The sequence below is a fragment of the Rousettus aegyptiacus genome, unplaced genomic scaffold, assembly GCF_014176215.1.
Source record: "Rousettus aegyptiacus isolate mRouAeg1 unplaced genomic scaffold, mRouAeg1.p scaffold_m13_p_8, whole genome shotgun sequence".
Lineage (NCBI taxonomy): Eukaryota > Metazoa > Chordata > Mammalia > Chiroptera > Pteropodidae > Rousettus > Rousettus aegyptiacus.
Genome location: NW_023416311.1, coordinates 66,784,330 through 66,801,292, shown reverse-complemented (window position 1 = coordinate 66,801,292; position 16,963 = coordinate 66,784,330). Strand labels below are relative to the sequence as shown.

Sequence of the window (16,963 nt, the reverse complement as noted above, 5' to 3'; positions counted from 1 at the left end):
AAATTAGACCAGAAAAAGATTCGACATTGGCATAAAGTAGTAAGTGCAGTTCCTGGAACTGGGGTGAAAAATCATTTTACTGAGAACTGAACAGGTAAACATCTGCATTTGCTAGTTTATATGAACTTTCTGGGGCTGCCACTTGGCTATTATTTCATTCATTTCTGTCTATGCTTGAACCTTCACTTTGAGGTGGGGAATGCTGGATGCCGCTTTAGAGTATTTCAGACCCTGTAGAAAAATGACCACCCTCTCATCTGGCAATGTCCATAACGTTCTCTCTGAGCAGCACCATATTAATAACACTAGTTTGGATGGCTTATGAGCTCTTGAGACTCACAATTTTTCTCAGTTCCTGTGCTTTCCGCACTATACCAGTTAAGGCAGCCCACCCACAAAGAACTATTTCACCCCAGCTGCTCCCTTTTATCCATTTAATGTTATGGGCACTGTGAAAGAATACTCTATTGTTCCTTAATGTGAACTAATTTTTATTGTAGGCATAGTTACATGATTAAATTGTGAACCTGTAAAAGGCAGTTGGCTTTCACTTGCCCCTCTGTGTTTGAGGGGGGTCCATAGTGGCTGCACATCGGAATTACCGGTGGGAGGAGGGAGTGGAGGGGTGACAGGGTCCCACCCCAGACCAATAAATCACAATATCTGAAAATGGAATTTCTCAAGAGCTTTCCAGATGATCATGTCAGGACTGGAACCATCAAGCTGAATCATACATTCACTGGGCCTCATTATCTCCGGCCTTGGATATTAACTGTGAACAGGGAGGGTACTGAGCTCTGGAGTTAAACAGCATGGGTTTAAAATCGTATTCTAACTCTCAACGGCTCTGTGGCTTTGAACAAGTTACTTAACTTCTCTAAGCCAGTTTGTTTATCTGTAAAATGGTGCCTACCTCAAAGGACAGAACAAAGACTAGTTTCCTTAAAACCTAATCTTTTTCTTTGGGTTTTTAGCTGTATCCGTAAAATGCCAAGCATAAAGAAGAAAACTTAGAACTTAAGCCTATTTCTTAGCAGTTATCTTTCCAACAACTTGAATATTAGTATAGCTCTAGATTTAAAATCTACATGTGTCTACATATTTGAGAGCACATTCCAATTCCTTCTATGTTCCACAGTGAGCATGGCCACTCCAAGACGTCAGCATGTAGAAGTGATAAAGAGCTGAAAGTGGAGCAAAGACTTCTGGTACCGAGTTAGAGGCGGCAAAGACAGAGCGAGGAAGAACCTGTCAAAAAGATAGTCAGCAGCCAAGTGCCAAGTCTAACAGGTACATAAACTGAAATCCAAATTGTGGTTTGTACTGAGGACCCTCAATAATTGTCAAAGAGGCGAAGTGCAGGAAATGGGAAGAACCCGGTAACACTGCACATTCTGTAATGTGCTATGTCAGGACGGACTAATTTTGTGGATGTTCTAATGCAGTTCTTAATGAAGCCATATTTTGACCCAATATCTAACAACACAAATATTTGATCCAATTTTAAAGGCATTTATAAGCTAAATCCAGAGGATTTAGTTAAAGCTTTAGCTCATGAGGTTAACTCTAGGTTAACAAAAAAATGTTGAAGGCTATTCAAACTCTTTTCTATTTTTACATATAGATAATTCAAGAGATGTCAGCACATGACATACACGATGGCTTCAGGAAGATAAATGCAAAAAACATGCTCATCAGTACGCCGCATTTATGGATTGGAAAGCTCAATATTCTTATGATATCCACTCTTCCCAAGTTGGTCTGTAGATTCAATAAAATCGAAATATAAGCAGGCACTTCATTTTTTGGTAGAAATTGACCAGCTGATTCTAGAATTAACATGGGGATGTAAAATATCTACACTAGCTAAAATGACCTTGAGGGGCAAACTATGAAGTTAGAGGACTTGCACTGAACCAAAAATTGGTTGATCTCTTAACAGAAAGTTTGCCACAACAAAATCTCATCTTGTACATAAGCCTATCATTTAAAAAAAAAAAAAGTCAATTTACTAATTACTTATGGCACATGCATATAATACACCAAAATAATAAAACTATATTTCTACTAAAACACTATAGACTCAGTGTTTCTTAAGTGTGATCTAGGGACCACTTGCATCAGAATCAGCCTTGAGGAATTTCTTTGAAATGCTGACATATGGATTTCTCACAGACCTAAGAAATCAGACTCTTAAGAGGTAGGCTCCAGGAATTTCTATTTTTAACAAGCTTCCTAGGCTCATAATAATGTACTCTAAAATTTGAAAACTACTCCCCTAAAATTTAGATTTTCCCCTAAACAATGGTGGCCTTTTCCTATAGTCATCTGAAGAGATGGTATCTTAACACAATCTAAGTATCAATAAAGAGGCAAGACTTACCTTCTCTGGTGGATGGTTAGTTATGAGGGCTGTAGCTCTTTGGGTAAATATGTTTGTTGAATACATATTTTCATATCCTTTTGCAACTTCTTCACCATCTCGAAAATCAAGAGCACATCGTGTGACATTCAGAGCATTGATTAACGTACAGCGCTCATGGGAATAGTAATCTTCACTACCTAGGAGATAGCCTACAGCAAGAATGGGAGATAGAAGTAGTCAGCATAGTATAAAGCTTGTTAAACAAATTAATGTTTCAGTACTTAATTGCCTAAGGCAATTGATTACCCAAGACAAGGCTAGTCAAGTGACAAGGCTAATCAGAGGGCCATTTCTTAATATCTCTATATTTCTCAGCAGAAGGCATTAAAATGTTACTGTAAAAAATTTCAATTCCACTCCTCAATCCAGTCTAGAACATAAGCTCTGTGATATAACACTCAAAGTGGATGATTCCAAGTAAATACATTTTTAAAAATCAGGGTTCAAATTCAGGAAAGTAATAACACCTTAATCTTTTAAAGCTATCTAATGGTTAAAACAGCAAAAAGTTAATGCGATTTGTTACAAGCTTTTATTTTGAAATGATCACTTAAATGAGTGCAGGAATCAACGCTGCTATTGACTTTAGGAGACTGGCTTCAAGATTATTTAAAGATTCTGCTATAGGAGGAATCATCTTTAGTCAGATGCTGACACCTGCTGGTGGAAGGCACAAACCTTTCCAAACAGAAGATTTCTAGACTTAACAGAGCCAAACAATCAAATTTACATGAGGTACTGAGATTAGATTTTTCTACTCATGGTGATCTCAATTTTAATACCCCAAATTTAAATGGCGTTAACTGTCTGTCCCAAAATTTAGACCTAAACATGGAAGGAAATGGGTTTTCTCAACCAACAGTTGTTTCTGCAAATGTTCCATATTTTCCTAAAATATTAAAATGAGTTGCGTTGCATATTATATAATTCAATTAATACAAATAACCAGAATGGATAAATTTATAGAGACAAAAAGAAGGTTAGTGGCTTCCCAGGGATGGTGGGGTTGGGGGCAAGTAGGGAGTGAGCACTAATGGAAATGGGGTTTCTCTTGGGGGTGGCGTGGTGATGGAAATGTTCTACAACTGGATTGTGAGGGCAGTGGTACAAGCCTGTGAATTTAGTAAAAATCACTGAATTGTACCCTCTAATTGGGTGAATTGTATGGTATGTGAATTACCCCTTGATAAAGCTATTAAAAAAAAGAAATAAGTCGTATTGGACTCTTAGCTATCTCCTGACAAATATTGCTTATTATCCTTAAAATAAGGATAATAAAATTGGCCTGACCCTTTCCCCAGTCCCGAATCGTCCCTATAATTAAAAATCATTTCAGTCCTTATATGAGTGATTAGAGGGGACAAGACGTGGGGGTTCTATTTGGGGTTTTTAATAATCACTGGGTGTTAAACTTGAGGAAATCACTTCAGATTCATTATTTGTAAACGTAAACTGTTTTTGTCATTTGGGAGAATATATACATAGGATATACTTGACTAAAAGCTGTATAAACTAAATACTAAAAAGATGTTAAAATAGGAAAATTCCAGAAACAGAACTATTTATTCACATACTTCATCAAACTGAAACCAAACATCCATGTGACAATCACACAGTTTTCTCATAGCAGTGATTACAAAGTTGAACTTACATGCTAAGCCTAAAGAGGCTGGCATCCTATGCCTTTTGAGAAAAAGTGAGACAAAACCTTCTGAACAACTAAATCTCTGCATTATTGAACAGATATAATTCACATACAAGTCACCCATTTGAAGTGTACAATTCAGTGGTTTGTACTGTATTCAGGGAGTTGCATGTCCAGCCCCACACCATCCGACTGCTCTTCAACAGACCATCAAAGTTGGAAGAGTGATCACAGCTACATGGTCATCATGCCCTTTCCTTGTCTGCAAGTCTCCATTCCAAATAAACATGGGCTGTCTTGTATGTATCTAAGGCTTCCTAATTCTCATGAAAAAAAAAAAAAGTACCATTTCTATCTTTGTTCCAATCAAATTTTTAAATATATAACTTGGCTTAAAATTTTTTTTTAAATGTCCACAGTTTTCCTCTTGCCAGAGTATAGGTATTGACCCATATTTTAGCAAAGATCTGACTAAAAAATTTCAAAGGATGTACAGGCTGTTTTTTCCTCTAGAAATTCCAAAATGACAATGAGGTCTTACATCCAAATCCAATTTTTAACAAATATTTAAGGGTACTCAGGATATACCCAGGATCAAAAGAAAATGCCATGATTGATTAGTGGTATCTGCTAGAAAACTCAGATGAGAGTGAGGCACACAAGGTCTCATGTCTGATATTCTTGAATCTCAACTTTAACCCTGGATCCAACAAGTACTACAGAGAAATGTGTTTCAACTCAATTGTTTAGGCTCCATATAATCACTTTTACTGAAATGTACTTTGGTGCTCTGGTCCTAGCTTAAATGAAAGGGAATGCCTCAAGAAACGTCTATAGGAAAACCACCACTTTATTACTAAAACGATGTTTTTGAAGATGCTATCCACCTTACCTTTTCCCGAAGGAGAAATTTCTCTCAAGTCTAAGAACCAGAAAATGCTTTCCTTTTCCTGAACATCTGGTTTCTATTTATTTTATAAATAATGTGACTATTATAGACTTCTCCTCCCCCTTTTTTTTGTTGTGGACATAACAAATCTCAAATCTCAGAGTTAAGTGTGAAGTCCACCTATATAGCCATGCAGTTATTTTGTAATGTGGTGCCACGCAATTAACTATTCCATCTTTTTCTACTCACCCTAGTTTGTATTCTATTATGAAACTTTTAAAGTTGAACATGTGTTTCTTTTTGGATATGGAAAGTTGAAAATAAATGAAGAGACAAAGAGGAGGTAGGTAGGTAGTGAAATAGCTCGACAGAAAGCTCAAAATGAAAAGAACTTGACAGAAAGCTACATAGCCACTGTTAAAATAAATATGTTGCTAATTAAGATAGCTCATTTTAAAACAAACTTTAGGTTTCACTTTCATTTTTAGAGGGCTGTCAAGTCCATAAATTACCTGTAATTTCTTACTACCCTTTCTATTACCATTTGCATTTACTAATCTATTACCATTTTATTTTTTTGATCTATCTTCCCCCATCTAGTGATCTGAAAAACAGATCTCAGAGAAAGGACAAGGTTGCCAATGGAAGAGTCTTCTCCACCATCTTCTCACATGCACACACGCACGCACACATCCCCAGAGGTAGCACGTTTTCCGAATGCCCCAATGTGTCACTTAGCACCCTGGCAAAGGTAACTGCCTCCCTGTGGGCTCACGTCCCCCATGAGCTGAACACAGAACCATGTTTATAAAGGTGGCGTTGGGCAGTGGCTCCACAGCAGTGCTGACTGATTCACTGTGTGTTCAAGTTTCCTGTGAAAGTATTACATTTGATTACACTTGGTTGTGTTTTATGAAATGGCTGCAGTCAGTCTGAGTTGTTAAAGAAACATGTGCATTTCCATTACCAAAGTAGGTATCAAATCCTCGGCGGGTCGGAAGGCATTCTTTCCGGTACATTCCCAGGTGCCATTTTCCAACCATATGCGTAGTGTAGCCTGCTTCTTTCAGGAGCTGGGGCAGGAGTTTTTCATCCAGAGGAACACAGCTGGGCTGACAAGGCCAGATTATTTGGTGCTGTAAACCCGTGTGGATCTTAAAGAGATGAACATAAAGTCATGAATTAATGATGTTAAAACATTTGAACTAGCAGATAAAGTGGCTGCCTAATTTATTGGACATATCTGGAGTACAGGAATGTTTAACTCTATTCCTGTACTGACTTAAGGCTATTTCTGAAAGGCACTTTACTCACTTATTCAAATAAGTCTTTCAAGATATGGTGATGTTTTTGAGGGTTATTCAACAGTATAATGAAAGTGATTATTTGCATTTCTTATTCCACTTTATATAAACTATAATTGTACAAGACAGTGACCAAGTTTTCCTTAAAAAAGAAAGCAGGTGTCTGACCCACGGGTTTTGAGGTGCTTGCACGCATTTGCCCAGGGCGCAAGGACCACACGACTAGCTTTTAAGAAATGATCACTTGTTGAGTCTTAGTATAATGTTAAAATTATGCAACTTTTTACCCAAGTGATATATGGCAACAGATTGAATACAGAAGCAGATGTTAAAAATCTAGCTATCTTCTATTAACAGAAGACAAATACAAAAATATAAAAATTTGTCACTCTTCTCATGTAGTTCTCCTGTTTTAGAAAATATAGTTATCTTTCATAAGTTATTTATGTTAACCTGTAATGGGATTATTATTGCTGTTTCGAAATGAATAAAAATATTTTAAAATTTCTATTTTAATTTCTGATACAGTAAATTTTGAAAGATATAACTCTCATAAACCTAAGATCTTTGAGGTCTTCAATAATTTTTAAGCATGTACAGAAGTCCTAAAACCAAAAAGTCTGAGAACTGATGTTACCATGTCTGATAGTGATCATTGCTAAGAGGATAGTAAAGTAGGAGAGAGAGGCAGGGACAGAGGTGATTCTTTAGATAGGGTGGCAAAAGAAAGCTTATCTGAGGAGGATATATTTGAGTAGTAATCTGAAGAGAGCATTCCAAAAAATCTGGGGCGAGAGCCACATCGGCATCGGGAATAAAAAATGCAAAGGCCCTGAGATCTGAACTTGCTAGGTAAGTTTGAAGGACAGAGTACAGGCCAGTGTGGCCTATCACATCTCCTGTGCTGGTGATGGCCGCCAATGTACCTCCTGCTGGGGTGTAAGTTTGGGGTAAAGGGGGAATGGTCCCTTCCCTAGTTGCCTGCACAACACCTCCATTCCCCAGAAGTTCACATTTCCTCCCCCTACACTGGCTTAGTCAGGGAGATGCTCTTCTTTACATGAAGCAGCGCTGGGGTCTCACATTCGACTCTGCACTGGACACCCACCTTCCCTAGCACTGGGTGCTCCTTATTCCCCTAGAATCAACAGGGCTCTGAGGACACCAAAGGTTGACAGTGCCAGTTCTTGACCCACGCCCTGACTCCCTGGTGCCACCATCAGCTGTCAGGTGGGTAGCAAACAATTACTAATAAATGGTAAAAAAAAAAAAAAAAAATTTGTTTGCGAATGATTTACTTGCTTTTGTTAAAGCAGAATAGCACAAACCCAGAGAGTTAAAACTTATCCTGGCTCTGTCTCCAAGCACATAAGAAAAACTCAACAATTGCCATAGTAATAACCGTAAGCATTGTTACCAATAAGGTATCATACCCTCTTACCTAATCTCAGCATGTTTTCTTGAGGAGTTGGGGTGGCATTAGCAGAACATGCACCCAAGCCTGGGACAGCCCCCAGGAGTGTGTATTGTTACACATGAACATCATATAACCTGTGTCCTGGAGCCACAGATCTCTCGTGGTGGCACTGCTAAATACTGACATGACTGATTTTCTCAGATTCAAATACTGACTCCTCACTTGGGACAGACTCATAGATTTTTGTCTTGTTTTGTTTTAAATATGTGGCAATAAATAGATATAATGTAGAACCAACCCCCACACCCACCAAAAAAAAAATCCTTCAAACTCACAATCCTTCTTTTCCTAATTTATTTTATGCTACTTATTATTAAATAGTTTTCTCATAAGTTTTGACATTATCATGCACTTCATTTTTTGTGTGTGAGTTTCCAGAGCCAACACTTTTAGAATAGCACCTGCTATTGCTTGACTTGGTGATACCTTTCCAAGATCCTCCTAAAAGAACCTGTGGAATATTTTAAGTGTTAAATTAAAGTGGGTTTATTTTGAAGGTGAGTGACATGCTTGCTATCTTGGTTGTGGTGATGGCATCATGGGTATGTACATATCAAAACTTTTACTGTACCCTTTAATTACGTGTAGTTTGTTGTATATCAATCATACCTGAATAAAGCTGTTAAAAAATAAAAGTGACTTTAAGTTTTCTTTTGAGATTTTTTTATGCCTCTCCTAGAAATAATCGGACACTTACTTTGGGATATGTGCCAGATACCTTCCATTTGACCTCCAAATCCATACTCAGCCTTCTGTCCTGCTCTCCACCTGGGATGCTTACCTATGGGGACCAAATCAAAGGATTCCCTTGCCTCCTGGCTTCTGACTGGGAAGCCCTGACGGAGAATAGAGAGAGGGAAGGGATGAGTGCCATTGGGCTGCCAGGCTGTCTCTATTGCAGGCCAGTCTAAAAGCAGCCTTCTCTATAGACTCTGTCCTCCTAGGTTCTGGTAAGTCTCCTTTCCTTTCCTTCCTTCTTGTCTAAGAGCAGTAACAGCTCCACTGGGTAATACACTATCCCTTAGGCTCCCTCACATATTCACATCTTTTTAAAATAGTTCCTCTGTAAATAAACCCTTCCAAAATTATTTTAATTCGAATGTGCCATCTCTTTCCAGCTGGGATCATGAATGATAAAGATGTTACAACATCCAGGTTGGAAAAAGGAAACATATCTCCCAACACACACACATACACGCACACTTCACATCCTCCAAATCATAGAAGGATTCCGTCTATGGTTAACATTAGCTTATCAATAGAAAATTAATCCTGGGTTCAAGAACTTCAAATATATACTAATTGGCAACAGAGCAGGATAAGATAATATTTTTTGCAATTCAAAAGACCCAGTGGAGATAAATGCTATGTGCAAATTTCCTAAATGGAAAGCTCATCCATCACATGCAGAAAATTAACTCTGACAGCTATAAAGCACTGCCAAGGGATGCTGTGTGATTCGGTTTTCCTAAGCCATGGCACCAAGCCAGGTGGTCAGCTGAAGCCTGCTTCAATTATCTACAATCATATGGAGCAGGGAATTTGTTCTTTTCAGTTCCTGAGGATTTATTTGACAGAGTATTTTTATGGCATTACTAGGGAGTGGAAACCAAATTCTGGATGACAGCCAAAAACATGTTTTTGGTCTGTTCAAACACTATTTGAAGTAAGGAAGCTGTACTGTGTAGAGAAGCAGTAAACAGGCAAATGCTGAGCTGGTTCCAACCCAGCACATTAGCACAGAATTGCAGAGCTACATCATGTTTCGTGGGGCAGGATGATAACAGGGCACTAACGGAATCGAAAGAAAAAATAAGCATCCCCTTGTAAATGCTACAGCATCTAAAACAATTCCATTTCAACACCCATCTTCAGTGAGAGTATGTGTAGAGAGAGTCCTATACATAATATACAAAAGTCCAAAGGGGTGACTCTCTCTCTAGCATGGGTAGCTGTCTCTTCCTCATTAAACCAATTCCTCTCTCAAAAACCAAATCCTCATGAAGGATTCCCACTGCAGAGGCAAAGGGTCTGCAAATTCTGTGAAGGACCTGGCTTGTTTCTGGGGTTCTTTCTGTAAGATAACTGATGAGAAATCCTTGTTTACATGTCTGTTGCATGTAAAAACATATTTGATCCTGTGAATTATTCTGTCTTCTGTAGACCTAGAGATACTAGAAGTGTAGTGTCATGAGCATAAAGGAGAAAAAAACAATCTCCTGAACAGGGAGGAGAGGGGAGGAGGGTTGTTCCCACATCAGAACCTCTTGCAGAAGTCCGGGCAGTCTATTGATTAATTATCTACTTGGAAGCTCACAGCACAGTCTTTCAGCTACAATTACAATAAACTCTCCCAGGCACTAGGTGAACCACTGCTACAAACATTGCAATGAATGCTATTTCTCTTAGCTCAATCGTGTTGAGATAACACCCAGTTCAAAAGATGAAAGTTCTATCCTGTTGGTCTAACCTGTGGAAGATGAACTCATATCCTCATTGCACTCGCCTGCTACACTACTTGAAAATTAAGAAAAACGGGCAGCTCTACCCCTCCATTTTACACACCAGAGAGCCTAGAGGGAAGCTTCCGAGCGGAACACAATCAAAGAACATGCTGGGAGACAGCCAGGACTTCAGAACACCCAGCTTGTGCCTTGGCCAGTACACTACAGGTTATAACCACAGTTAAGTACCACTCATGCCACCTTAGGGTTTATTCCTGGAGATGCCCCACAAAACAAATGGATAGTGGAGAATTTGCTCTGTCCTCCCACCCCAAGCCTTCTAAAAAGCAGTCAGCTGCCCATGCTGTTGAAGCCAAGAGCTACAGAACACACATTATATGTGCTAGGGGCCTGGCTTTGCCATCTGGCCTGGTCCTTCAGAACTCAGGCTGCAGAACTGGCTGGTGTCACTGACAGTTTTAAGGGTTTATTTATTTTGGTGTTGATTAGCAAAGCGTAAATCTGACTAAACCCACAAAAGGATATTGTTTGTAAAAAGAATAAACAAGGCAAAAATTGTTTCAGTGCCTTCCTCAGTTTAAATTATAAATCCAACCTAAAGCCCATAATGAAAAAGGAGGAAAACATGGAAGAAAAAGAACTTTTAGTAAAGTGATATGATTAAGGAAACAAAAACAAAGAGAGTTACCAAACAGCAACAGCTTATGCTCAAAGGGATTCTTGAAATAACAAACCTCAAAAATCAATCAACAAAAAGCTCCCATATGTCAATGGATCATATTCTATTCAGCCTCAAACTTATTTTCTCACTTCCTCATTCCCAATTACTTGGAAAGTAAAATGCGTAAAATAAGGAGTTGTTTCTTAAAATATCTTCAGTACTCGCAGAATACGGTCTCCAGATACCCCCTGCTTTCTGATAAAACGCTTCTTGGCTCTGGCTAAGCTGAGGAAGGACATCTGGCTTCAGGGAAAACAAAAGACCCATCAGAGCAAGTCATCCCCCTGGTTCCCTGCCTTGGAACCCTGATGTGTTTCAGTGGGTGGCCATCTTGCTTGTTTCTATGGAGCTAATGCATCCTTTGTTCTTCACCTAACTAGTGCTTTCTAACAAGTGCTTTCTCTTAGGCAGCACCTATGGCCTTGAGACTATATCTTCCTCTTATCTCTCACTCCTTGGATGCCTTCGCCAGGGGGTCCCATGAATGCTCCCCGTTTGTGGCATAGAATTTTCCTCAAGCTCCCAGCCCCACATCTAATCTTAGAGTTCAGAGAATCCCCTAAGAGGCAAGCATGTGGAAGAGTGATAAGGAAGGGGCAGGCAGGACACTGAGGACAAGAAGCAGGGAGGTGAGGGCATCCTCAGGCAGTACTCTTCCTTTCCATGCCACAGTATGCAGTGCTCTGTTTTGCTTGCAGCCATGGGTCTTAGTTTTCACACTCTTAAAGCAAACTTGAAGCAAAAGTCAAAAATTACCCACAATATTGCTACATAGATTCCATCCTGTATTTCCTGGCTAAGGTTCTGCTTCAGGGGCGAGTGAAAAGCTATGAAAGTGTCTTGTCCATTTATCAATGTAATTAAGAGAAATGTGGCTTGGGTCCCTTAAGAATGAAACCTTCGAGTCATCTTTCATTGCTTCTATTCTCTGCCAAGGTTTATAGAGTTCTGGTGGAGTGGTCTCCTCAGCCCCCAGGGTAAGAATGTTCCCAGGTGAGGAGGACCAAAGTTATTTTACCTTTTTTCCAAAAGGAAGTGTTTCCACTAAAACCTACCACTTTTGTTACCTTTTTAATCTCTTTAATTTCTTTAAAAGGAAGCACAGGCGTCAGAAATGATGTGGTAACCCTAAGCAGTTAAGATAGTGAGCTCCATCAGGAAATGCTCCAGGGTTAAAGCGCATTCATTCATTAGTTGGTTTGACACTGGAAATTTAGTGTTTTCAAGTCTTCTACTTGAACTAAAAGCAGTATACAAATTCTATTAGAAAAGCTGAAGGACTTTTATTATTTATCTTACCACTTTTATAAACATCTTCATTATGTGTACTATTGTTTTATTGAAATATATTTGACATATTTGATATACAACATTGTGTACATTTAAGATGTACCACACGTTAATTTGATACATTTAAACATTGTGATATGATTGCCATTGCAGCGATAATTAAGACTTCTACTGCATTCCAAAATTATCCTTTCTTTTTAGTGGTTGGAATCATTAAGTTCTAGTCTCTTAGCAAGTTTGGTGATTATAATACAATACTGTTGTCTAGATTCACTGTACTGTGCATTAGATCTCTAGGTGTTATTTACTACTTGTTGCAAGTTTGTATCCTTAAACAACATCTGTCCTATCACCCTTGAAGGATTTTTAAATTAATATTTTTAATCGTGACATTCAAAACAAGGGGAAAATGAATATAAAATCTATTTCATTATATTCATAACAGGCCTCCAAAGGATATTTAAAATTAATAAACAGGAGCTATCTATGGGAAGGAGAGCCAGGATACAGGATGAAAAGATCTTTTTTTGAAACATATATCTCTTTTTAAATCTTTCATATTTGAAACTTTCAAATTTATTTCCTAAAGACAATTTAAAATATAAGCTTACTTTAAAAAAATATATATATATTTTAAAGTAAAATATATATATATAATCTAGTTCTAACTGGAATTACATGTATACAAAAAAATGCCATGTGGCACTTTATTTACTACTTAAAATATATTTATTTAGTACATTATTAGATTAGAAACATTCTTTACTATATATTAGCCTTCAGTGTAACATTAGTATGAAAGCATAAACAAGTGAAGTTGAGTAGTTTATCAGGAGTTAGGCAGTTAGGTACAGGGAGACCCCGCCTTCCTCTCTGTGCTCAGCAGGCTTTCCATACCCTCTTTCATTCAGTTCCAGCCACAACTGCCCTTTCCCCATTCTTAGAACAGCGCATTCGAGCCTCAGGGTCTTTACTTTGGTTGTCCCTTCCGCTGTGTTAAACTCTCTTTCCCAGCATCTTTGCATGGCTGATCCCTCTTCATTCAGGCCTCCGCTCAGGTCTTCTTGTAGATACCTTCCTGAGTCACCATCACTTGACCTACTTCATTTTCTTCCTCACATTTATGGCCACACCATTTAAATTCACCTTTGCTACTCGTTTATTTATGTGTTATTGCACTTCCCACCTTGATCACTCCTTCCTATAGCCTCACACCCCCACCAATATAAAAGCACCAGGAGATCCCCAGAGTATAGCACAATGCCTGGCATAAACAGTTGCTCAGTAAATACTTGTTGAACAAAAGAATTAATGACTGCATTACGTTTAATGATGTTAGACTGAAAGCTTTCCCTATATGATCAGGAGTAAGAAAAAGATGTCCATTCTTGCCATTTCTATCTGTCATTGTAATGGAGGTTCTAGTTAGGGCCATTAGAAAAGGAAATGAAATGAAAGACAGCCAGAACAGCAAAGAAGGATTAAAACTATTTCTATTTGCAGATGACAAAATCTTGTATATAGAAAATCATAAAGATCACACAGATACACAAACACAGAGACAATTAAAACTAATAAGTTCAGCAAGGTTGCAGAATACAGATCAATACATAAATGTCAGTTGCATTTCTATATATTAGCGATGAATAATCAAAAATGAAATCGAGAAAGCAATTCCATTTAAAACAGTATCAAAAAGAATAAAAATTTAGAAATAAATATAACCAAAGTACAAGACTTGTGTGCTGAAAACTATACAACACTGTTGAAAGAAATTTAAAAACCTATAAAAGGAGAAAGATATCTCCATATTCATAGACTGGATGACTTTGATTGATAAGGTAGTAACACTCCCAAATGGATTTGTAGATCGGGGAAACCCTATCAAAATTCCAACTGCCTTTTTTTTTTTAAAAAAAAGAAATGGACAAGTTGATCCCAAAATACATATGGAAATGCAAAGGGCCCATATATAGCCAAAAGGATCTTGAAAAAGAACAAAATTGGAGGACTCACTTTTCGATTCTGAAACCTACGACAAAGTGACAATAATCAAGACAGTGTGGTAATGACAGAAGAATAAACATATAGATCAATGGAATAAAATTGAGTTCAGAAATAAAGCCATATATCGATGGTCAATTGATTTTTGACAAGGGTGCAAAGACCATTAAATGCGGGAAAGAAGCCTTTTCAACAAATGGTCCTCAAACAACAGGACATCCACATGCATACATGTACCTCAAAAATATACAAAAATTAACTAAAAATGGATCAAAGACCCAAATGTAAGAGCTTAAACTATAATATTCTTATAAGAAAACACAGAGGTAAATCTTTGTAACCTTGGATTATATAACCTTGGTTACCTTTGTAACCTTGATTTCTTAGAAGTGACACCAAAGCACAAAGTAAACAAATGTTCCCAGATCTCTCTCCTTGAAATAAGCTGAGCACCTAAAACCCCAACAAAAAAACACCCAACCTGCACACAAGCACATCTGAGTGAGGGAACTGTGAATAAGAGCTACCACAGGTCAGAACCCTGGGAGCCGGGTGGTAGACTGGGAGAAACAAAAAAGCTGCCTCTCGCAGCCAGAGCTCCCCGCAGGAGGAAGGGGAGGGGAGAAGGTGCAGTGGGTTCCCTGAACAAGCCTGCCTTGGAAAGCTGTGAGTTCCCCATGGACGGCCAGTGGCAGTGCCAAGTCATCAGGGCAGAAAGCAGAGTAGTGGGGATGGCAGAGAAGCAGGGGATGGCAGAGAAACTACAGTTGATCATTACCAGCCGCGGGTGTAAAACGCGAGGCTGAGCTGCAGCCCTCACACTTCAGTCCAGAGGGCCCTCCTCCCATATCCTCCAAGACAGAACACTGCGGAGCCCCAGCGGATTCTGAGCAAACGCTACCGAAAAGGTCTCTAACACTGACAGGGACTGAGACTGAGGGTAACGAGTGTGACTGAATATAAGAAAAAAAAGTTATTATTAAGACTTTATATAAAGCAGTGATCCAAGATACTTAGATGTCACCTACTAGAAACAAACAAAAAAATGCCTTCTTTGCAAGAGGTTAAAGAGAGATCTTTATATAATAAAAATCTTTCTGGGAAAAAAAAAAAAAAAAACAGAAAACATTTCCACTATTGCCCAGGCAGAGAAATAGTCCATTAAACACCATGAACAACCAAAGCGACAAGGCAGCTCAGAAAGAAAGAGAAAATTCTCCAGAAAATAAGAATAAAGACATAGAAATATGGAATATGGAACTTAAATTACAGAGAATTCAGGATGGTACTTCTGAAAAAACTCAGTGAGATCCAAAATAATTCATATCAACGATTTCAGGAACTGCAAAAACAAATAGATCAGCAGAATGAATTTTTTAACAAGGAAAATGAAACTCTTAAAAAGAACAACATAGAACTTCTGGAGATGAAGTACACACTGAAAGAGATGAAAAATGAAATAGCGAGCTTGGGAAATAGAGTCAACCAAATGGAAGAAAGGATCAGTGATATTGAAGACAGAAATCTAGAAATAAATCAGAAGGAAAATGACAGAAACCAAAGAATGAAAAATAATGAAAGAGAAATACAAGAACTAGCTGATACCATCAGGAGAGGAAACATAAGACTAATGGGCATTCTCGAAGGGGAGGAAAAGGAAGAGATAAGAAAGCATTTTCAGACAAATAGTTGACAAGAATTTCCCAAATCTAAGGAATGAGCTGGAACTTAGAATTCGAGAAGTAAACAGAACACCCAATGATCTCAACCCAAAAAGACCTTCTCCAAGATACATTGTATTAAAATTATCAAAAATCAATGACAAAGAATTCCCAGGGCAGCCAGGGAAAAGAAGACGGTAATCTATAGAGGAAAACCCATTAGACTATTATCACACTTCTCAGCACAAACCTTACAAGCCAGAAAGGAGTGGAATCAAATATTTAAACTATCAAATAAAAGGAACTACCAGCCAAGGATAATATATCTAGCAAAGCTCTCCTTTAGATACGAAGAAGAAATAAAGACCTTTCCAGACATACAAAAATTGAGAGAATTCTCCATTTCGAGGCCTGCATTATAGGAAATATTGAAATGCATCAGCTCACCTAAAATAAAATGACAAAAAAAAATACATAACTATGAGTAAAGCAACTAGGAGACCGATAAAAGCAGAGGAGTGCAACCCTTACTAAGAACAGAGCATTATAAGCTTAAACAATAAGAAGAGATTAGCTATAGCAAGATAGTAATGAACATTCAGTATACATAGGGATAAATTGAGACAACAATGACTAAAAAGGGGAGAATTCAAAGATCCAAATTCTCAAAGGGGAAAGGAGATAAGGCACACACAGAGGAAAATGGACTACAATATATATATAAAACTATCCTTTACATATTCATAATGGTAACCATATGCCAAAGATTCAGAACTTAAGTATATAACATAAAACATGAAGGACCAGAGGTAAAATCCACAAAACACAACTAAACTAAACTAAACTAAACTAAACTAAAATAAAATAAAAAACAGAAACACAAAGACAAGGAAGCAATGGAAACACCGAGGTACCAAAAAGCAAAAGATAAAATGGCTATAGGAAAACCTTATATTTCAATTATCACCTTAAATGTAAATGGACTGAACTCAACAATAAAAAGGCACAGAGTTGCAGATTGGATAAAAAAACAAAACTCAACCATATGCTGCCTCCCCAGGAAACACATCTCAGTTCCAAAG

The 16,963-nt window shown here is 38.0% G+C and overlaps 1 protein-coding gene across 3 annotated transcripts in view; it reads right to left on the bottom strand.

Moving 5' to 3' along the window:
* Window positions 1-16,963, bottom strand: part of ARSB (arylsulfatase B) — a 139,360-nt gene that overhangs the window by 111,772 nt on the left and 10,625 nt on the right. For all 3 annotated transcript variants that reach the window (XR_001593765.2, XM_016118855.2, XM_016118853.2), the window contains exons 2-3: window positions 5,927-6,113; window positions 2,384-2,574 (exon numbers count right to left, since the gene is read on the bottom strand). Coding sequence is in view for 2 of the 3 variants with exons in the window: in XM_016118855.2 (XP_015974341.2) it covers window positions 2,384-2,574; window positions 5,927-6,113 (378 nt within the window). In the remaining variant the exon portion in view is untranslated. The remainder of the gene's footprint in view (window positions 1-2,383; window positions 2,575-5,926; window positions 6,114-16,963) is intronic.